Raw genomic sequence first — 23417 nt, 5'->3', positions numbered from 1 at the left:
TCAAGCTAACTCCCTATGTAGGAATATGAGTGGGCAACCAAGCATCCAAAGAGGAAGAAAAGCAAACAAACAAAGCAGGTTCTCTTATAAAGGAATGAGACTTGTCATCATTAGCAATGAATGTCTTCAAAGGTGTGAGGAAATAATGATTTGAACCTAGAATTGTTAAAAAGAAATAGAGCCAGACACTAGCCAAAGGCTGTAAAGACAGATTTTATTTAGTACCATTGCAACAAGGGAGAGAGGCTTCAGTAAAACTGAGCTCAACTCCAAATACAGCAAAGACAGCTGGCAAAGAGCAGAGTGAGGGAGTCAGTGGATGGAAACTACTAAGAGGAGAGACCTGAAGGGTAGGGGGATTCTTGTTAAACTTGCCTAACAGGATTCTTGCTAAGGGCAGGACTTAGACATCAAGGGTGGGGAATGAATAACTTCATCAGATATCAGTGGTGATCAGATATTAAGAATGGGGGAATTCTTGCTAAACTAATTAAGCAGGTTTCTTGCTAAAACTGGGCTAGGCAAGTTGAGTACAGAGCCCAAGGGTGAAGAATAGTCAAAAGGAGGGCTCAGAGTAGCCTGTCTAAACTTTGGTCAAGAAGAGAGTCTTTTTCAGAATTCTATACATAGCCAAACTGTCAACTGAATGTGAGGGCAAAATAGGAAGCATGTAGAATTCAAAATGCTTAACACCATATAGTCTATGTGGAAAAATTACTCATAGATATACTTCAGCAAAATGAAAATGGAATCTAACAAAGAGGACCATATGGGATATAAATAATAGAGGTATAAGACTAAACAAACTGAAAAAACCTTGGGAAAAAATTAAAGACCCATAAGATTCTGATACATGGAAGAAGGCTCCCTTTCGAGTTACAAAGTTTTAATGACATGGGAGTATATTTCCATCACTAAGGATCTAATCATGTTACTAGGTTCTACAGTTAATATTTATAGAATTATAATATGCTGTCACTTGGTGAAATCTCTGTTTACTTCATTGAAAAGTCAGTGGGTGTCTAGATCTTGGTTATCAATAATCATGTTTTTTAATAGCAAGCAACTTTATTAAATTTTTTTAATCTATAGAAAGCATTTTCGGGCTTCCCTGGTGGCACAGTGGTTAAGCATCCACCTGCCAATGCAGAGGATATGTGTTCGAGCCCTGGTCCGGGAAGATCCCACATGCTGTGGAGCAACTAAGCCTGTGAACCACAACTATTGAACCTGTGCTCTAGAGCCCGCTAGCCACAACTACTGAGCTCGCATGCCACAAGTACTGAAGCTCGTGTGCCTAGAGCCCATGCTCCGCAACGAGAAGCCACTGCAATGAGAAGCCCACGCACAGCAACGAAGACCCAATGCAGCCAAAAATAAAATAAATAATAAATTTATATTTTAAAAATTGGGTATTTTAACAACAAAAAAAAAAGCATTTTCATTTCTTGTCTGCGAAAAAGAAAACTGAAACCTGTGAGTGTTCGGACACTCCTCTAAGTTCTCATTGTTCCCTGCCTACTCAGGGAATGTATACATATCTTATGAACTTTCAGTACTCTTTGAAGTTACATTGAAATTTGGACTTTGCAAGCTCTCACTTCCTGTTATAATATTAATAAGCGTCAGAAGCTACTTATTAAAATAACAACCTGGAATTGACTTAAATTGAAAGAACTTTGTCTCATTCTAAATGGTTCCTCTTAAAACGAAACCCAGAGGAAGCAAGAACTCTACTGCTACTTCTCTACATGGATACCTTTAACTATTTGATTAAAAAATGCTTGGGGGCTTCCCTGGTGGCGCAGTGGTTGGGGGTCCGCCTGCCGATGCGGGGGACATGGCTTCGTGCCCCGGTCTGGGAGGATCCCACATGCCGCGGAGCGGCTGGGCCCGTGAGCCATGGCCGCTGGGCCTGCGCGTTCGGAGCCTGTGCTCCGCAACGGGAGAGGCCGCAGCGGTGAGAGGCCCGCGTACCAAAAAAAAAAAAAAATGCTTGGGCAGGGGGTGAATTCTGAAGAGGTCAATGGAAGAGACAGACCAGAGGTTGAGCTTTGTGCGATGGACTGTATTTGCCAGGAATAAGGATGGTGACCCCATTCAAGATGGTATAAATTATTTGGGAAAAGGAGCAGAGCAGAGATTTTCAAGGAATATCTCTTATAGATCAGCCCTGTTAATTTGAGACTAAAGGGAGATAGGTTTGGAAAGATAGTTTGGTTTTTTTTGAAGACAAAAGCATCAATCATATCCTGAAGACTAGGGAGAAGTGCTGAAAGTTTGTTTTTCAATTTGCTTTGCTTTAAGAAAAAATCAGTTGTTGTTCTTTTAAAAAATAACATTTTCATTGTAAAGAATTTAAGCAATGCAACACACACACACACACACACACACAAGGAAAACATTTTAAACCCCTTAAAACCCACCATCTAAAATAACAATTATTAACAGTTGGTTAGCATCATTCTAAATCTTTCCATGCTTTTACACAGATAGAATGGTAGATAAATAGGTGTGTTAATGGATATACCTAATTTTAAAAAATAATATCATAATATATGTGTCATTTAAAAGTTAAAAAGTATTGCATTCAAGCTTAGTTCAATTTAACAGAATTTTTAAAAACTAAAAGAAAAGCTGGACATCAAATAAGGGTTTATTTACCACAAGAGTTCTCATTTTTTAAAATATCGATTTAAGGTTAGAAAAAATGGTTTTGATATTATGTTATTCTTACTAATGTTTTCAAAAAACATGTTTTAAGTTAAAATCAATTGACCTTGATGTGGAAGATCAGGACGTTGGTGCACTCATCCTATCTTTCATAACCCCTTCCCGTGGGGCCAATATTTCTTAGTCATAGTATTTTACATTGTTAATCTGTATGACATGTATATGCTCCAAAACAATAACTCATTCAAGTGTTCATTATTAATTCTGTATTTAAATGGATTCAATGATCATCACACATCCTTTTACCAAGACTTCTCAATTCTTAAAATCTTAATTTTGCCCTGTTTCTTAATTGGCTGAATTTCACTTTCAAGTATTTCCCTTTTCTATGAGTTCTTTTATATTTGTGGGAACTGTCCAGTACCTTTATTTTTGAATGACATCTTGGCTGGGTATACTATTCTTGGATCACACTTTTGTCCTTTCAGAACTCTGTAGACAATGCTCCACTTCTTCTGTCTCTGAATGTTGCTTTTGAGGTATCTGAGGACAGCCTGACTTTTTTTCTTGTAGGCAATTTGCTTTTTTTCTGCCTGGATGTCTGAATTTCAATTAATTAACTAAAATATGTCTCAGGGTTAAATATTTTGTATGAAATATTTGACCTTTCAAGCTACAGATTAACTCATCATTTTAGAGGAACTTCTGTACATATATATATATATATATATATATATATATATTTTAAATAAATGTATTTATTTTATTTATTTATTTTTGGCTGTGTTGGGTGTTTGTTGCTGCACACGGGCTTTCTCTAGTTGTGGCCAGCGGGGGCCACTCTTTTTTGCGGTGCACAGACTTCTCATTGTGGTGGCTCCTCTTGTTGCGGAGCACGGGCTCTAGGCACATGGGCTTCAATAGTTGTGGCATTTGGGCTCAGTAGTTGTGGCTCGCGGGATTAGTTGCTCCGTGGCATGTGGGACCTTCCTGGACCAAGGCTTGAACCAGTGTCCCCCGCATTGGCAGGGGGATTCTTAACCACTGTGCCACCAGGGAAGCCCTGTACTTAAATTTTTGAATACTTTTTCTGTTCCATTTAAGAGTTCTCAACTCCAGGCACACAAACAACCTCCGTCTTCCATATCTAGTAGCTTCTCTCTGATTGTTTTAATCTCTTAGTGTTTTTCACTTCCCTTTATTGTGATTATTTCAAGCCTTTTTCCACATCAATAATTCAACCTCCAGCCATGTCTATTCTGTTCCTTGCTGTTTTGATGCATTTATTAGTTCTTTAATGACATTGTTTTGGTCTTCGCTTCATCAAATGTGCAATTTCCCTATTCATCTCTTTCAGTTGTTTTATTATCTCATTTTTGAATTTCATCTACTGAGCTCATTTTCTTTTTAGGTTATTCTAGTGCTCAAAGCACTTGGGGTGAATTTTTTCTGTTTCTCTACTTGCCTCCTGAATTCCTTCCCACTTGATCTGAAACTGGTTTGGTTTTCCTAATGAACAGCAACTTGAGGCTGTTATTTTATGCTGTATGCACTTTTTCTATGACTTATAAGCTTGTCTGAAGGAGGGGAGGGGGAAGAACTCAGGGAGGGTGAGGTGCAGTCTTTGTTAGAATGCAAACTTCTGCAATCACTTCTGAGGTTTTAAGTGTCTATTCCAGAATTCACTCTCTTATGGGAGAGAGCCTCCTCCGATTCAGTATGCTTTCCTGGAGTCCTCACTGCTATCTAAAGACTTAGTCTATTCTTCGCTTCTCACTCCACCTTCATCTCCCCAGTAGCTATTTTCACTTTTCCAGAGAGAAGAGATAAAAGATAAGGAAACCACTTAATTTTCTTCTCTCTTGGAATACACGCTCATATGTATGTGTTATTTTCCAGGATTTTGCGGACCTAACAGTATGAGTTTTGATGGAATGGAGGCAGGATTGGAAGCCGTGACATGCTTGTTCCAGACCAGATCTTCTATTTCTTTCCTTGATTTTTGCTGCTTATTGACATTTAAGATGCTGAGCTGTAACGCTTCGCTTGCCGTGGATGAAATTTCAACTTTTAAAACTTTCTTGAGTATTGGTGGAAACAGAGTCTATGAGAATTCCATTATCTTAACTGAGAAATACAATAATTTTTAATGTATATATGTATATATATCCTTTTCTCTGATTATAAAATTTATGTATCTGTACATATATCATTCATCATGTTGTCTACCTTAAACTAATGCAATATTTTAATTATATTTCAATAAAACTGGGGGGAAAACCTGGGAAAAATAAAAGTTATGTATCCTTCCTATAAAAATTCAAACCATACAGAAGCATATAAAGTAAAAATGAAAGTTCCTTATAATTGTCAGCTAAAAATTGTTGCTCATCATGTCACCCTACAAGAATGAAGTCACTAGCCACTGCAGTCTTTGACCTTCAACACCCCCTGAAAGGAGTTCAGGAATGAGGCACTCTGCGCTTGAAAAAACTGGCAGAACAGGCCTCCAGATAGTTAAATATTTTCGGGAGAAGATTTTAGGAGCCCAATTTCTTCTCATATCCAGGAAAGCACTGAAATCATTAACAGAAACACCTGCTCCTCCTGACTAGCAGCTACCTTCTTGTCGCTAGCAGCAACCCTCTGGCAAAATGTGTGTGTTTGACTGCATGCATCCCCCTTCACCTAAATTACATATATACTGACCTCTCCCTTATCTTTTCGGAGCAGTTCCTCAGAGCTAACCGAGAGGCTGCATCCGGGACTATAGGGCTCACTTTGCCCCAAATAAAACTTAACTCACAACTCTCATGTTGTGCATTTTTCTTCAGTCAACATAATACAGCCCCAAGAATATCACTCTTAACAGTTCCCTGATCTTTTTGTATATTTATTTTCTTTCTTTTTGCTTGTCAGTTCTTGGGCCTTTCAGTCAAAATCACTAGAAACACGTGAATATATAGATTAAAAAAGAGCTGTTTTAATGTAGGTTTTACATACCATAAAATTCACCAATTTCATGTGTACAACCCAATGATTTTTGGTAACTATAGAGTGCTGCAACCATCACCACAACACATGTACTTCTTGCAAAAATACAGTTACTAGCTCTTCCTTTACAATATATAGAAAACATTTTTTGTGTCATTATATACAAATTTACCTTATCCTTTATAAAATCTGATTCACAATATTCCTTTGTACAGTGGATACACTTTAATTCACTTAACATATTCTCCATTCAAACAATTTCAATGTTTTTCCGAAAAAATATTTTTGAGCAGGGAACTAAAATGGTGAAAGTGGATTGAGATAATGAATCTGGAGGCAAATGAAAAAGGGTAAAATGGTGGATGAGAGTTTCCTGCAGTAACCCAGCTCTAAGATTAGACCAGGAAGTGGCAGTGGCTTTTTCCATCACTCTTGCATCCTTCAGATGCTCTTGTCAGTCTGCAAGCTCTGCTATTTCTAAAAAACAGGTAGCTTTCCTGTCTACCTTAGCTCATAACAGTCCTTCTCCCGCATTTCATCTTTGCCTGTTGAAGTCCTATCTTTCCTTCATGATAGAGAATACCACACTGCCATGATTAACCCTGGAAATTATCCCTCCCCTTCAATTTCTGATAGAGAGCTGAGTCCTTCCTTCTTTTCTTCCTTCCACAAAGTACTTTTCTTCCAAAGGCAGTGCAATGCAGAGGTTAAGAGCAAAGACTTTGGATCCGCCAATTTACTCTCTGTGAACTTGGTTCCAAACCCAAATGCTCAGCGCCTCAGTGTCCCGACCCATAAAATGGGGAGAAGTGTATTCGGCGTTGTTACGAGGATTAAATCAGATACCAGATGTAAAGCGCTTAGAATAGTGTTTGATGCGTAGGAAGCGCTGAATAAATGTTGGCTTGCGTTTGATTCCTGCGGGCGGTCTGTTCGCTAGGGTAACACTCCAGGACAGACACTAGTCCGCGCAGCTTCCCATGCGGAGATGCGGAGGCTGCGGCCCAGCCCCTCCCGCGCCCGGCCCAGGAGAGGGGAGCGCGGTCATGTGATTGAGTCAAGATGGCGTCGTCCAGTTCGTTGTGGCTCTTGGCTCTCGCTTTCCTGCCGGGGTCCTGCGCTTCCCTGGCGCTGGGGCATCTTGACCCGCCGGCCCCGCTGCCTCTGGTGATCTGGCATGGGATGGGTAAGTGAAGGAGGGAGTGAGAAGAGAGTCAAAAGGTTTTGGCGACTCCTTCCCTCTCCAAACCTGTGTTCGCTTCTGCAAAGTGCAAGTGTGGAGGGCGAGGACCGTGGTCACACAGCACCCGGCAGTCCCCACGGTTTAGGATTTGGGGGTTACTCTGCATGGGAAAGGGAGATGCGGAAGGAGCTGTCTTTTGGTGAGCGCTCACAGAGCGGTGTGCATTGCGGTAGGGTTTTACGTGGTGTCCTGGTTTAATCCCCATGGCAGCGGCGTCCGGGTGCAGCATCAGACGCTTGCTCGGGGAAGGCTGGGCTGTGGCTGCATGACCGGGGCATCCATCCTTTTGTTCATTCACACATTGAAGAGATTTGTTAGGCACCAGTAGTTCATTTGACACATAGTTATTGAATACCTACTGGATGCTGAGGATACAGCAGTGAACGAAATAGACTAAATTCTTTGCTCTTTTAGAACTTTCCAGTGGGAGAGACAGACTATAATATAATATAATAATATAATGTAATATAATATGTTAAATGGTGATATGCGCAATGGAGAAAAATAAAGCAGAGAGGGGGATAGAGACTGCAAGTGGGGGCTTGCAGTTTTATAGAGCAAGGTCAGGAAAGGATTCACTGAGAAAGTGACACCTGAACAAAGACCTGAAGTCGATGAGGGAAGTTGCTGTGTGAATATCTGGTGGAAGAAACAGCAGATGCAAAGGCCATGAGGCAGAAGTATGTCAGGTATGGTGGTATGTTCAAGGAACAGCATTCAGGTCATTGTAGCTGGAAGAAAATAGGTGTTTAGTTCAGAGATGGGAGGGGGATGGGGGTGGCCTGCTGATGTTGTTGGGCCTACTAAGGCTACTGTAGGAACTTTGGCTAGAATGAGATGGGAAGTTCTCGTGGGTTTTGAGCAGATGAGTGACATGGTCTGATTTGCACTTTAAAAGCACTCTAGTTGCTATATTGAGAATAGATTGTAGGGGGTCGTGGATCTTTGCAAGGAGAAAAGTTAGGAAGCTTTTGCAGTAATCTAAACAAGAGGTGATGGTAACTTGAAACAGTTTAGTAATAGAGGAGATGTTGAGAAGTGGTCAAAGTTTGGATATAGTTTGAAGATGGAACCAACGGGATTTGATAACAGGTTAGATGTGGGATGAGAAAGGAGTCAAGGATGATTCCATGGGTTTTGGCCTGGACAGTGAGAAGGATGACGTTGTCATTTTACCAAAATGGGGAAGCCTGTAGGGTGAGCAAATTTGGGATGAAAACCAAGAGTCTGCTTTTGGACTTACTAAATTTGAGTTGTTTGTTACACATCCAGGAGATGTAGAGGCATTTGGAGTGTGGAGTCCAAGACAGATACAGGCTGGAGATTAAAGTTGGGAGCCTTTGGCATATGGCTGGCATTTAAAGCCATGGAACTGGGCGAGATCACCTAGGGAGTGAGTGTACGCAGAGGAGGGAAGAGGTCTAAAGACCGAGACCTGAAGCAGTCAGGTCTGGAGGTTGAGGAGATGGGGAGGAATTAGCAAAGGAGACAGTGATGGAACGACTAGGGAGGCGGTAGAGTCAGGAGAGGGCAGAGTCCTGGAAGCCACGTGAAAATGTTTCGAGAGGAAGGGAGTAAAAAACTGTGAGATGTTGATGACAGGTCCAATAAGATGAGGGCTGAGAATTGGTTATTGGATTTAGGAATAGGAAGATCACTAATGACCTTGACAAAAGCACTTTTAGGGGAGTGGTGAGAGTGAGAGCCTTTTTGAAATGGCTTAAAGGAAAATGTTCAGAGTGGAATTAGAGTCAGTAAATAGAGACAGTTCTTTCAAGGCTCTGTGCCAGGGCCTGGGGCTACTACAGTGGAGTTAAAGGAGAACAGGGGAGCTCCGTGCCCTCCCAGAGCACAGTCACTCCGTATGGGAGGCAGTTAAGTAACCCACAATTATAGTTTAGTGCAAGAAATCAAAGATGCTTGAGGCCTTTTCCTTCTTTAAAAACAAATTCTTAAGCTTATTCTCAGGTTGAAAATGGGATGATTAAATTCAAAATGGAAAATGATCTCAGCCCAGTTCTCCCACTCAGCGGCCACTTTGCTTCCTATTCTTAGTTCTGGTTCCTTGAAACAGGAAAAAAAAAAAAAGCAAAATGTAAGTTCAAGGCCAGCACTTACATGAACGCAAGAGTTAGCACCTCCTTAAATTTTGTGTCCTAGGCGCTTTACTTGTCTTACTGTAGTCCTGGCCCTAAAGAGAAATCAGATTCCAAAGTGTTTTTGAGTCTATTAACCCCAAATGTTCTAGATGATAAGGGAATCTGCACCCCTGCTTATTTTCAGTTGTGAATTTGGTGTCCCCATTATATTGTGTGGGCTTTTGAAGTTTGTTATTACCTGATGAACATGAGCTGAACTCTCTTTTTGTTGTTGCTGAGGTGAAATTCATATAACATACAATTAACCATGTCAAAGTATACAATTCAGTGACATTTAGTGTATTCACGTTGTGCAATCACCACTTCTCTCTAGTTTCAAAACTTTTTCATCAAAAAAAATTAATTAAAAAGAAAAATAAATAAATCAACTCATTTCCTGGAAAAAAAAAACAAAAAACTTTTTCATCACCCCAGAAAATACCTGTACCCATTAAGGAATCACTCTTCATCCCCCACTTCCCATCATCCCCAGGAAATGTTCAGTCTGCTTTCTGTTTAAATGGATTTGCCTACTCTGGATGTATCATATAAAAGGAATTATACGATATGTTACCTTTTGTCTCTGGCTTATTTCACTTATAATAATGTTTTCGAGGTTCATCCACATTGTAGCATGTGTCAATACTTTGTTCCTTTTTATGGTGGAATAATATTTTATTGTATATATGTACCACAATTGTTTATCCAGTCATCCATTGATGAACATTTGGGTGTTTTCCACCTTTTAGCTATTACAAATAATGCTGCTTTAGTCTTCTACAAATCTCTGTAGGGACATAACGTTTTCACATCTCTTGGGTATGTATCCAGAAGTGAAACTGATGTGTCATATGGTCATTGTATGTTTAAATTTTTGAAGAACCATCAAATTGTTTTCATGGTGGCTGCACCATATTACATTTCCACCAGCAATGTAAAGGGTTCCTATTTCTCCCTATCTTTGTCAACACGTGTTATTTTCCATTTTTAAATGAATTAATTTAAAAAAAAATTAAAGCCATCCTACTAGTTGTGCAGTGGTATCTCATTGTGATTTTGATTTGCATTTCCTTAATGACCACTGATGTTGAACATATTTTCATGTGCTTGTTGGCCATTTGTGTGTCTTCTTTGGAGAGATGTCTGTTCATGTCCTTTTCCCATTTTAATTAGATTGTCTTCTTGTTGTGGAGTTGTAGAGTTCTTTGTATAGTCCACGTATTAAACCCTTATCAAGTATATGTTTTGCAAGTATTTTTTCCCATTCTGTATGTTGTCTTTTCACATTTTCATTAATGCCTTTAAAGCACAGAAGTTTTTTTAAAAAAATAATGTTTTTTTTACTCATGAGTTTCCACGATTGCCTTTGTTTTCTAGGAGACAGCTGTTGTAATCCCTTAAGCATGGGCGCTGTTAAGAAAATGGTCGAGAAGAAAATACCTGGAATTTACGTCTTGTCTTTAGAGATTGGGAAGACCCTGGTAGAGGTGAGGCCCCTCACGGCTCTGTTCCTTTGAAGGTTTGCTGACTGATTTCATAGAATATACGATTAAGATGCTTAACCTTGTATTTTTAGCAGCAGATCATACAGTGATACTTTAGTTCTTGAGTGGCTTCTGTGAGGGTACCAACCTAAACAAGTTTGCTCTTAGAGAAGGTGCCAGTGATAGTTTTCAGCCCCATCCTTTCACTTCTCGTGGCTCTTCTTTTAGGATGTGGAGAACAGCTTCTTTTTGAATGTCAACTCCCAAGTAACAACGGTGTGTCAGATTCTTGCTAAGGATCCTAAATTGCAGCAAGGCTACAATGCTATGGGATTCTCCCAGGGAGGCCAATTTCTGTAAGTCCCTTTTTGTTATATCACTTACATGGAACTGATTTTTTTTCCCTTTGATTCAGATAGATCTACCCATTCAGTTCTTTTGGAATCTTCACCTGTTTTGGAAGGGAAACTCTTCTAAAATATCCCCATGGAAGAAGTTCTATGGAGCTTAACTTATTTTCTGTGAAGGAATAAAGATTTGATTGGTTGTATCAGAGGAAAGTCCTGAAACTTTGTGGCTTTGGGGAGCCACAGAGGATTAAGGAGCTTAATCTGGAAAGCTAATTGTTTTTGTCTTTGTTTTTTTTTAAAGGAGAAAAGCTGTGGTTTTCTTTTTTTTTTTTTTTTTTGGAAGATGTTGGGCGTAGGAGTTTATTAATCAATTACTTTATTTTTGCTGTGTTGGGTCTTCGTTTCTGTGCGAGGGCTTTCTCTAGTTGTGGCAAGCGGGGGCCACTCTTCATCGCAGTGCGCGGGCCTCTCACTATCGTGGCCTCTCTTGTTGCGGAGCACAGGCTCCAGACATGCAGGCTCAGTAGTTGTGGCTCACGGGCCTAGTTGCTCCACGGCATGTGGGATCCTCCCAGACCACGGCTCGAACCCGTGTCCCCTGCATTAGCAGGCAGATTCTCAACCACTGCGCCACCAGGGAAGCCCTGGGAAGTTAATTGTTGATGATACATTTCCATCTGACAGTTGGAACTGATAATCCTTTTTTTTCTCCAGGAGGGCAGTGGCTCAGAGATGCCCATCACCTCCTATGATCAATCTCATATCAGTTGGGGGACAACATCAAGGTAACTTTGTCCCCTTTGCCTAAAAAATTCTAGGAGCTCTATTTGTACAAGAAGTCAGCCATCCTTGCAAAAATCCTGTTTTTCTAATTTATAGTAAATTAGCCAGGAGAGGTGATGAAATAGGATTCCAGAGGCCTGGAACACAGGTGAATCATTAGGTTACCACCTACTTCTCTCTAATTTAATTGACATGATTTCATGGAGGTGAGGTGGTTGCAGCCATGTAACAGGTGGTGGTTTAGGAGTTAGGAAAGTCCAACAACCTTTCCTTTTTTTTTCTTTAAAAAATTTATTTATTTGTTTGTTTGTTTGTTTTTGGCTGCATTGGGTCTTCGTTGCTGTGTGGGCTTTTTTCTAGTTGCGGCGAGCAGTGCTACTCTTTGTTGCAGTGCGCAGGCTCCTCATTGTGGTGGCTTCTCTTGTTGCGGAGCACGGGCTCTAGGCGCGTGGGCTTCAGTAGTTGCGGCATGCTGTCTCAGTAGTTGTGGCGTGTGGGCTCAGTAGTTGTGGCTCGCAGGCTGTAGAGCGCAGGCTCAGTAGTTGTGGCGCACGGGCTTAGTTGCTCCACGGCATGTGGGGTCCTCCTGGACCAGGACTCGAACCCGTGTCCCCTGCGCTGGCAGGCGGATTCTTAACCACCGTGCCTCCAGGGAAGTCCCCCAACAACCTTTCCTGTTTTCTGACATGGGTGATGTCCTACTGAATTTAGACTTAGGCAAAGAATAGTGTCTAGGCTTTTTGTTAATTTTATAATTAACAGTAGAGATTAAATCTTTCAAAAAACAACAGGTTTGCTATTTAGACAGAATTATTTACTTTTGGGGGAAGATGTGTCTTTGGGATAGAACGTTATCTCTCTTCTGATGGATATAGCTGTTAGCTGGTAGGGTGTAGGAACAGACGGATTCTCCTTATAATCAGGAAACTGGCTTCACCCAATTAACGGTTACTGATGGGCAAGTAATTCGGTATCGTAGGTCTGTTTCACAGATGAGGGAAACTAAAATAAGACCCTGCCCATCTTGTGGGAATTTTTCAGAGGATGAAATGAAATAATAGGTAGGAAGATACTTTTTTAAAGTACACGTATTATTTAAATGCAAGTTGGTAGGAACAGCTTTATCATTCATTCATTGATTCTACAAATAGTTAAAAAAACCTAGAAACAAGACAGACAAGGTTTCTGCCTTCATGGAACTTCCATTCTAGTGCGGGGGGGAGAATAGACATGAAATAAGTAAACAAAATAAATACAGATAATGGTAACTATGATAAAGAAAGAAAAATAGGATAATAGGAAGAATGGTGGCTGTATTGGTGAAAGGTGTGGGCTCTGGAGCCAAACTGCCTGTGTTCATATCCTGGCTCCATCACTTACTTTCTAACCTTGGACAAGGTATCTAACCTCTCTGTTTGAAAGTTTCCTTAAAAAAGGAAAAAAAAGTTTCCTATCTGTAATATGGTGCAAATGATTCTACTCTACAGGGTGGTTATGAGGATTAAATTAATTATTGCCAATATATGCTTAGAACTGGTATGTCTGGTACCCCCCAAAATGTTATTAATGAGGATGATGAGGATGCAAGTATAATTGGGGGAGGGGAAGGAACTGGGGTCGGGCACTGCTTGAGTTAGGGCACTCAGGTATGACTTCTCTAAACCAAGACCCAAGAGATGAGAATGAGTCCAGCCATTGAAGAGTAAGAGAAATACATACTCCAGAGAGAAGCAGATGCAAAGGTCCTGAGGCAGAAAAGAGTGTGGGAACACCAGGAGGAAGCTGGTTATAGTATTAATTCTCAAAACATTATTTTCTTGAGGAACAAATGAACAAGATCAGGGTCTAGTTCTGGTTTTGTTTCTTGCAATGCCCTGCACATAGTAGGTATTCAGTACATGACTACTGAAGGCATGGATGTTTGTCTTCTACTACTATAGGTGTTTTTGGACTCCCTCGGTGCCCAGGAGAGAGCTCTCACATCTGTGACTTGATCAGAAAAACACTGAATGCTGGAGCTTACAACAAAGCTATACAAGAACGGTATGTATGGTTAGCTGAAAAGGATACAGAACTGTCACTAATGAAAATATCATGCTCACTTTCATGCTAACTGTGATTCTAGGAGTAGTTGCTAGTGATTTTCAAATGAGATATTTATTGTAAATATGTCTGTACTACCTGCTTCATTTTATTGTAAACCTAAAACTGCTCTAATATTAATTTAAAGGAAAGGAAGACATTTTTTCTATAAAAGAAGACTGTAATTACAACAATTTTTTTTTTTTTTTTACTTTTCGGCCATGCCACGAGGCGTATGGGATCTTAGTTCCCCAACCAGGGATTGAACCCTGGTCCCCAGCAATGGAAGTGCAGAGTCTTAACCGCTGGACCACTAGGGAAGTCCCCACAACATTACATTTTCATCTGTAAAAATAAAACCAAAAAAGCCTTTAGAAAGTAGTAGGCTCAAGGAATTGCTGTTAATATTTGGAGGACAGATTCTTTCTGTTGTCAGCAATGAGGGGTTAGCTTCCTATGTCAATGTCCTTAGCTACCTGTGTTTGGGTATTTAAAAATATACAAGATCACTTTCAGAGTGTGTTCTCCTTCAGTTGTTTCCAAACTTAAATTATACATCAGACCCCCTGGGAAATTCATTAAAAATGAATTCTAGGGCTCCATCCCTAGAAATTTGAATTCAGTAGGTCTGGAGTATTCTGGGTGATAACTGAGATTTGGGATTAACTTGTATGGTTTTGGTATCTATCCTATGGGTCTTCCAAGTGTATGATTCTTGTTTGATAGCAGCTTTTCAGTACAACACTTCCTTGAAGGCCTGTCCAAGGGTACAGCCTTGTGAATGACTGGCCTGTAGAAAAGACCTGCAGCTAGCTCTCTTTTCCTTTCCTACCCATTGGCTGACTACACATGTAGCCACAAAGCTGTCTTGGGTCAACAGTGCCACCTGATGGTCAGTGAAGGAAACTAAGAGACTTTATATCTCCACCTCCTACCCACTCAGGCAACTCAAACCACTGCTAAGCTTTACCCCTTCCCTGGTTTGACTAGTCACAGCTTGGTTATTTATGTCCAAATATTCTCTGTTCTCATGGGTATGTATGATCTGTTTAAGCTACATTGTTCTTTATTCTTTACTCTTTATTTTTCTAACTATTGCCCAGATGCCTCAGAAAGAATCCACCCTTTTCTTTCTTTGTGTTTCCTTCTTTGGTGAACCAAACACAATTGGGATTATTATTGACTGTAGAGGAGCAGTCAGCTGGGGGGTGGGGGGACAGTGACACCTGAATACTGATTAAAAGTGGTACATGGATGTGTTTATCTTCACTTCCTTCTTAACCTTTAATAAACTGGTAGCAAAAGAATAAAAAGTGATAAACCCACAAGGGCAAAGAGAACAGGAGAGGAGAGAAGAGATAATAAAAGACGTCAACATTTTTTTTTAAAGACAGAAAGCAAATTAATGAGTGATAACTGTTTTAGTAGAGCAGAAAATTCTGAAACCTTTATGTCTGTGGAGGGATACACTGACAAGAAGGAACCAGCTTCACTTTTTACTGTCCCAGAAAGACTCAGGAATTAGATGCCTAAGATACCTTGGAAGGTAGAGTAAGTGCATGGGACTTTTTGTTGAAAATCTATATAAACAATGATCAAACTCCTTAGTTCCCTGAAATGCACGTCCAAGTGACTGCTCCTCCTCCACCCTGACAAGAGAAGCCAAATTTATTTTCTGGAGCAGTTTGACTAAAGAAGTACCAGGGGAGCTTCCCTGGTGGCGCAGTGGTTGAGAGTCCGCCTGCCGATGCAGGGGACACGGGTTCGTGCCCTGGTCCAGGAAGATCCCACATGCCGCGGAGTGGCTGGGCCCATGAGCCATGGACACTGAGCCTGCGCATCCAGAGCCTGTGCTCCGCAACGGGAGAGGCCACAACAGTGAGAGGCCCGCGTACCTCAAAAAAAAAAAAAAAAAAAAAGTACCAGGGGAATTCCCTGGCCGTCCAGTGGTTAGGACTCCATGCTTCTACTGCAGGGGGTATGGGTTTGATCCCTGGTCGGAGAACTAAGACCCCGCATGCCGTGTCACATGGCCACAAAACAAAAAAAATTAATAAAAAAAAAGTAGTACCAGACTTCGAGATAACAAGCACCTAACAGTGGTAAGACACCATATTGAAAACCCACCCCGTCCCATTCTGCTCCTAGAATGATAGCAGCCAGGCTTATTACCTGCTAGGCAGAAGTTTGACGGATCCCTCTCTGAAAACACTGATTGGTCCCAGAGAAAAGACCTATAGGTTCATGTTTTGGAATCCTTTAAGAAGTTAGGACGTAGTCAAGCCACCAGTAGATAAGCTCTGTTCTTGCGTGAAGAACTTTCAGTCAGCTTCTTTAAATATGAACAGTGAGCCAAGGACCCCCAGTCAGACATCTGGGGAAAGCTTCCAAAATGAAAGACCGAAACAAGCAAAAAGTAACTTGGAAGAAACAGATGGCAATTCAAGGAGCTGAAGAAAACCTTAAGGAAAAAAAAAAAAAAAGCCTGTATTATTATCTTCAGAGATAAGAGATCATCCATGATGCTAGAAGAGAATGCAAATAAAACCTATCATCTGCTAGAAGAGAATGCAAGTAAAACCAGTCATCCGAGAGAAAGAGATCCTGGAAGCTAAAAATAAGATAACCAGAACAAAAATGTGTTAGCGGTATGGGAATATAAAGTTGAAGACATTTCTTGGAAATTAGAACAAAATCTCAATGAGGTAGAAAAAAGGGGGGAACGGGTAAAATTAGAGAAGCCGTTCAAGAAATTCAATACCTGCCTGATCGGAGTTTCAAAAAGAGAACAGAGGAAAGAGTGGATTGGAATTATCAAAGAAGTAATATGAGAACACTTCTCAGAACTATGGGACATGAGTTTCTACATCGAAAGGGCTCACCAAGTAGTCAGGGGTGAAAAAAGACCCACATCCAGGTATATTCCCGTGAAGTGTCAGAACACTGGGGGTAAAGGGCAGAGCCCCGTGAGGCCGCACACTGACTCCCTGACAGCAAAACTACTAGCTAGAAGGCAGTGGTGCAGTACCTTTGGCTTCTGAGAAAAAATGATTTCCAATGTAGAATTCTCTACTGAACCTGGAAGTAGCAATCAAATGTGAAGGGAAAATAAAAGACATGGCCTTCCATATTCTCTCTCTAGGGGGTTGTTGGAGAGGCTCAGCGCTACACTGTCCAGCTGTGTGGCCTTGGATGTCCTTGAGCCTACTTCTCACCTCCAGCACGAGGCTAATAGTGTTTTCCTGCAGGGTTGCTGTGAGGATTAGACCAATGGAGTGTGAAGCTCTCAGTGCAGCGCTCAGCTCGTAGTTAGTAGGCAGCGTTGGGCTGGTACCACTAGTGGTGCTGTGTTGAAAATATTTATTCAACTTTAGCTTTCTCTTTCCTTTATTTATAAGTATTGCAGTGGTTGTGTTGTCTCTAAGTTTTAGTCGCACTTAAAATACTTTGTTCATAATTTAATCAATTACTGAACTATTACTGTTTGCCAGGCCCCATTGTAAGTCTTGCAGATACAGTGGAGAATAAGACAATTAGGGTAACATGCTCTTGTAAATAAGACATTTAGGGTAACATACTCTGTTTACTTGGGGAAAGGGGGTCTCCAAGTAAACAGATGCACTAGATAACAGTGCTAAGCCCGTGGCAGAAAGAAACAGGGGGCAGCAATGGACAGTAATGGAGGAGGTGCCTACTTTGGACAGAACGGTCTTTGAAGAAAAGATATTTAGGCTGGGATCTCAACGACAAGAAGGAGCATAGGAGATGCTAAGAAAAAATGGATCAGGCAGAGGGAACCGAAGGCTCTGGTCCTTTGTCCCTTTGAAGTCTCTTGGTGGCCTGTGCACAGGGGCATGCCCCGGGAGTGCTGACCGAAGTGCAGCTTGGTCACCTTTCTTTCTTTTCCTCCCACAGCCTGGTGCAAGCAGAATACTGGCACGACCCCATAAAGGAGGACATGTACCGCAACCACAGCATCTTCTTGGCAGATATCAATCAGGAGAGAGTAAGCACCCAGCCCAGGCTACCACAGATGTGCATTCATTTTCCTGTTCGGGGCATTATAAACAGATTAGCAGTGACCGTTTATTCAGAATATCCCAGGCAGAATATCCCAGGAAACAAGAAGTTCTGTCTTTTGGGAGGCGGTGCTTATGAGATTCAGTTCCTTTTAGGGAGGCTGAAATTCATGTGGCTTTCTTCCTGTAGGTTCTTCCTCTTTCCCAGTGTTGAAGCAGCAGGGTGAGCTCAGTAGGTGCTGGCTGGCTTACATGGAACTTCAGCTGCTGCCTTACTGAGGGAAGCCTTTCTAGTGGATCCTTTTTGGGTCGTATTTTCTCAGAAGAGTAATTTACTTAGAAGAGAGACTGCAGAGGGGACTGAGTGTGTCCCAAAGATGAGCATGCTTTGGGAGATTCTGGTAAACTAGATGGCTCAATTTATATCGGGCTTATCCGGAGGTTTAAAACAAACAAAAACAGAATTTGAAGGGGGGCGGTGGGAATAGAATAGTATAGCAGAACCACTCCGAGTTTGTAGTTTCTTATTTTGCCTTGGCTTTCTCTGGCTAGAAGCCTTGAACCTATGTGATGGGGGCCTTTGGAGTGCAGTGACGGATTCATGGTGGCACCAGTATGCCATGGTTGGTGGGAGCATTGTCAGTCAGATAGGATGGTAAGAAAAGGCTGTACCTGGTATATTCTGGGAAGGAAGCTAGAAAAGCAGCCCATACCATGGAGAAGAAACATGGTGGCCCAGGGTCAGGGAGACCAGAGTACTGAAAGGTTTTAATTCCCCACCTATAACCTGATGGTGGTGTCCCTGAGGTACTTACTGTTCGCCTTTTCTCCAGGGTGTCAATGAGTCCTACAAGAAAAACCTGATGGCCCTGAAGAAGTTTGTGATGGTGAAATTCCTCAACGATTCCATTGTGGACCCCGTGGATTCTGAGGTGAGATGCTGCTTAGGCCACAACATGCCAGGAGACCATCAGAATAAATGGCATTAAAACACAGCTGCATGACTTCCCTGGTGGTCCAGTGGTTAAGAATCCGCCTTCCAATGCAAGGGACACAGGTTTGATCCCTGGTTGGGGAACTAAGATCCCACATGCCGCAGGGAAACTAAACCCGTGCACCGCAACTACTGATCCCATGTGCCCTGGAGCCCACGTGCCACAACTAGAGAAACCTGCACACCGCAACTAGAGAGAAGCCCGCAATGAAGAGCCCACGCGCCGCAACAAAGACCGAGTGCGGCGAAACTAAAAAAAGACAAGAAACAAACGAATAAAAGCCCACAGCTGCCTGCTGGGTAAAACTGTCAGTCCCTTTCACCCACCTTTGTGTAGAGCAGGGGTTCTGAGGTCTACAAATGGGACACTGAGGGTTGTAGCCCCCCAACTGCCCCAAATTGTGTGCAAACTTAGTTGACCCTTGAAAAACGTGGGGGTTAGGGACGCTGACCCTTCGCACAGGCAAAAATCTACATATGACTTATAGTCGGCCCTCAGCATCCACAGTATTGGAAAAAAATCCACGTATAAGTGGACCGGAGCAGTTCAAACCCGTGTTGTTCAAGGGTCAACTGTAGTTGCACCCTCTGAGGAAGGGTCTATAATTTTTATCAGATTTTCAGAGATCCGTGATCCAAAAAACGTTCAGAACTACGAGTCCAAAGTCTATAAATTCCTGAGGTTCACATTCAAGGTCTGCCTTGACCTGTCTTCGACCTGTCTTTCCAACTTAATCTTAACTTCATGACCACTTCATATCCTCTCTCATCAAGCCATACTGTATTACTTGAAATGCCCCGGGCCTGGCATGTGCTTTTTCTTTTGTGTGTCTGTGTTCCTTGTTCATGCTTTTCAGTCTCTAAAACGCCCTTCTGTGGGCTTCTCCGCCTGACAAGCTTCTATTCAGCTGTCAAGGCCAATCTCAAATGTCACTTCCTCCATCCAGGATGCCACCCCTCTTCCAAGCAGAATTTGCTACCACCCACCTGCTTTTTTTTCGGTCGTGCCGCACAGCACGCGTGATCTTAGTTCTCAGACTAGGGATCGAACCCACGGCCCCTGCAGTGGAAGCGCAGAGTGCTAACCACTGCGCCGCCAGGGAATTGCCTTTGCTCCCTCTTTTAAAGAATCATCAGCCTCTGTTCTATCAGCATTCATCACATTGTGTCAGAGCACCAGGGACTAGCAAACTACACCTGTGGGCCAAATCCAGCCTGCCACATGCATTTGTATGGCCCACAAACTAAAAATGGTTTTTATTATTTGTAAATGGTAGAAAAAAGTCAAAAGAATATTTGATGATGTGAAAATTACATGAAATTCAAATGTCAATGTCTATAAATAAGGTTTCATTAGAATGCAGCCATATTCATTTCAGAAATATTGCCTGTGGCAGTTTTTGCATTACAATGGCAGCATCTAGTAGCTGCAACCACGTGGCCCTTAAATCTAAAATATTTTGTATTTGGTCTTTATGGAAGTTTGCTGACCCCCATGCTGAACAGTTAGTTGTTTCTGTGCATTGGACTAGAGCTTCTTGAAAACAGGGACTGTATACATATTCATCTTTGAATATTTAGACTTCAGCACAAGGATTTTCACAGAGTAGGTGCTCAATAATTGTAGGAAGCAGCAATTCTGGGGAGTTGGAAAGCTCTTTGGAATGTCCTCATACCTCAGGACCCACCCTTAAGAAGAGATGACTCAGGACACGCTGTTTTCCCTCCTTGCTGCAGTGTTAGGGTGTTCAGTTTGTTGGTAGTCTTAGCTACTAGCCAGTCTTAAACCAGTTTGGCAGTATATGCGCCATGTGTCTGATCTGACCTCATTTCTTCCTTCTCTCCTGCAGTGGTTTGGATTTTACAGAAGTGGCCAAGCCAAGGAAACCATTCCCTTACAGGAGAGCACCCTGTACACACAGGTAACTGGGGAAGAGAGGCGCAGTCCTTTTCAGCTCCTGCTTCCGGAAGCTGCTAGGTGCTTTGGTGACACACCTTGTCTTGTACACCCCAGCACAGCAGGTGCTCAAGAAGCGTCTGACTCGTGTCTGATGTGGACGAGGCTTGTTAGGCTGTTGATTGTTGCACTAGCTTATGAGGCATTGGTTTACCGAAGCCTACGTCCTGAAGGTTGAAGGACCTGTACGTCATGTTTTCAGGCATGTACAAGGGACACATCATCTCTGACTCCTTCCTTCTGATAATAAGGTTTAGAACCAGCTTCCTTTGCTGAGGTGTAGTCCACTACAAAGCCCCCACGTGTGACAGAAACATAGAGGGCTGTTACTTTAAAACAACAGATGCGCAAGTCCTGTTTTTAAATCAGGCACTGACACGGGGAGCTCCTCCTGCAGGAGACCGAGGAACAGAGCTGTGAATTTTGTTCAGCAGTAGATCCTGTTTCTCAAGCACAGGTGGCAGCATTTCACCACCTCCAGTTCTGAGGCCTTCCGTACTCTTAAGGCTTTTATCTTGGGAGATACTCTCCCCGAAATGCAGAAGTGTTACATCTGAACCACTTGCCTTCTGTCTATTCAAATTCCTCCAAGTAATTTAAGAGGCCAATTGTCATCTCTTGGCTTTTCTCCTGCATCTGGTGCCCCATCTTGGGTGAGGTAAAAGGACAGGGAAGCTAGGATCTGTTAAGAGTTTTGGATATTACAACTAAGAACTTGTCAGGAACTCAAACTGATGGTAGCTACAGCAGAAGCAACATGCTGGCAGGCACCATCATAACTGCTCCTCTTCCCATCCATACTTGTTCGTCAGCACCCCAGCTGTGGGTCATGACATGTTCAGCTGCAGGATATGAAAGTGTCTGAGTTTTGTCATCTAAGGGTTGGATCTGTTGTAAGTTATCTAGCTAATGTTCTCTTGTCTTTAGCTCAGTCCCACTTAACTTGACATTTTGAGGCAGTTTTGTCCATGGCTTGCCCACTCATAGGTGGTCCTCCAGAAGCTTTGGGAAACATTTCAGAAAGCAGAATATAAAACTGTATAGAATAACCTCAATTGCACATACATTTTTAATGCATAGGAAAAAAACTGGAGGCAAGTATCCTTTTTGGCATTTTCAACAATACATCTAAATTTTAATACTTAAGAGAAAGGACTGCATTTTGAGAATATATCTCAAGTTAACTTTCTTTATGATTTCACTATGAAGCTTTTCATTAAGCCTCTTGATTAATTATGGCCTTTCTCTCTGCAGGACCGCCTGGGGCTAAAGGCAATGGACAACGCAGGACAGCTGGTGTTCCTGGCTCTCGAAGGGGACCATCTTCAACTGTCTGAAGCATGGTTTTATGCCCACATCATACCCTTCCTTGAGTGAAACCCTTGTAGTTTGCACCAGAGCTCAGGGAACCCCTCACACTTCCAAACCAGTTCCCTCCACGCCCAAGCCTGAGCTCAGATCCAGCTAGAAACTAATCCTTCTCTTGTCACCGTCTAACATGCCCTGCTTGGAAAGATCCAAGATAGGAATCTTATCCTTTGCCTCATCCTATTAGCATATGGTGTTGAATGCAAGTTTAATTAGCTAATAACCACGGAGATTATTTTACAACCCTTTGATGTGGTCAGAGTGTTTTAGGAATCAGGAGTTTGCTGCAGGTCAGTGGCAGAACTGTGCCCAGGCCCGGAAGAGACTAAACAAACTAAACCAATGAGATAGAGTCTAAGGCAGATGCCTTTCTCAGGAAAATCTACCCACATCTCAAGCCAAGGGGCCAGTACCCAGACCTAAGGTATTCACATAAATGCTTTCTCAGTTGTGCTGGTGGGGATTTGACCAGTGCTTGGAGAAGTATTGCTTGGATGATGTGTCCACATAATTTCTTGAGGCTGTCCTCCTCTTTGTGTTGCTTTCTGTGGTGTCTTAGCTATTATTAGACAAATTCGGGCAGCCCACCATCTTGCCTTGGTAGCACTTGTTTTTGTCTCCTCAGGTAGTGATGAATTTGTTGCTCTGTCACAAAAGGAGGGAACTAGCACCCAATTAGATTGCTTAAGGGAGGAAGTGTACATATTGCTTAACTTAGATGGGGCGGGGGAGGTTTAAAGAAAAATAGGAGGAGGTAGTTAGTTCTTTCCATTCCATCCTTGATGAACCTGCCCTTTCTAAATATGACTAGTGGTGTGGATTCTAGAGTCACTCTATTGCTGGCATTAGCAAAGAATGGGAGGAAAAATGCGAAGAGATCAGGCTTTCTAACTTCCATCTCAAAAATTTGAGATTACCGCACACTTCAAACTGCTTCTGATGTGTTCTGTGAAAAAAAGAGTGCTCAAAAAGCTTAGGGAGTATTCCATATCCCTTTTCTCCTCTTGAAGATCAACCCACCTTAGAATATTAAGGACTCTGAAAATTCCTGTTACAGTAAAGAAAACGAACCTTAATCTACCGTTTCCCACGCTATTTGAGCATGGACGTCTTAACCTCCAATCCCTTATCCCATGAAAACCTAGCAACACTTTTTGGAAGATTGTTCTGCAGAATGCCAGTTTGCAGAAATGGGTAGCTATACTTGAGGGAAGCACTTTGTTAGTGCTGCAAAGTTTATCCTCTGTGATTTTTCTTTCACCTCTCTCAAGACTTTTCAACTAAGAGGATGAAAGGCAAGAAGTGGGGACGTGTGAAAATAATTTTATGAAG

At 42.0% G+C, this 23417-nt stretch overlaps 1 protein-coding gene across 1 annotated transcript; it reads left to right on the top strand.

The window, feature by feature from the left end:
- Positions 1-6715: 6715 nt before the first annotated feature.
- On the top strand, positions 6716-23408 carry PPT1 (palmitoyl-protein thioesterase 1). Its single transcript, XM_060020068.1, has 9 exons — positions 6716-6853; positions 10426-10535; positions 10761-10888; positions 11597-11667; positions 13606-13708; positions 17663-17753; positions 18600-18698; positions 20611-20682; positions 21972-23408. The coding sequence occupies exons 1-9, from the start codon at positions 6730-6732 to the stop codon at positions 22092-22094; spliced, it is 921 nt and encodes a 306-aa protein (XP_059876051.1). The 5' UTR covers positions 6716-6729; the 3' UTR covers positions 22095-23408.
- Positions 23409-23417: the final 9 nt, after the last annotated feature.

Source organism: Delphinus delphis, chromosome 1 (genome assembly GCF_949987515.2).
Source record: "Delphinus delphis chromosome 1, mDelDel1.2, whole genome shotgun sequence".
Lineage (NCBI taxonomy): Eukaryota > Metazoa > Chordata > Mammalia > Artiodactyla > Delphinidae > Delphinus > Delphinus delphis.
Note: the sequence above shows the minus strand (reverse complement) of the source record. Positions and strands in the feature narration are given on the sequence as shown.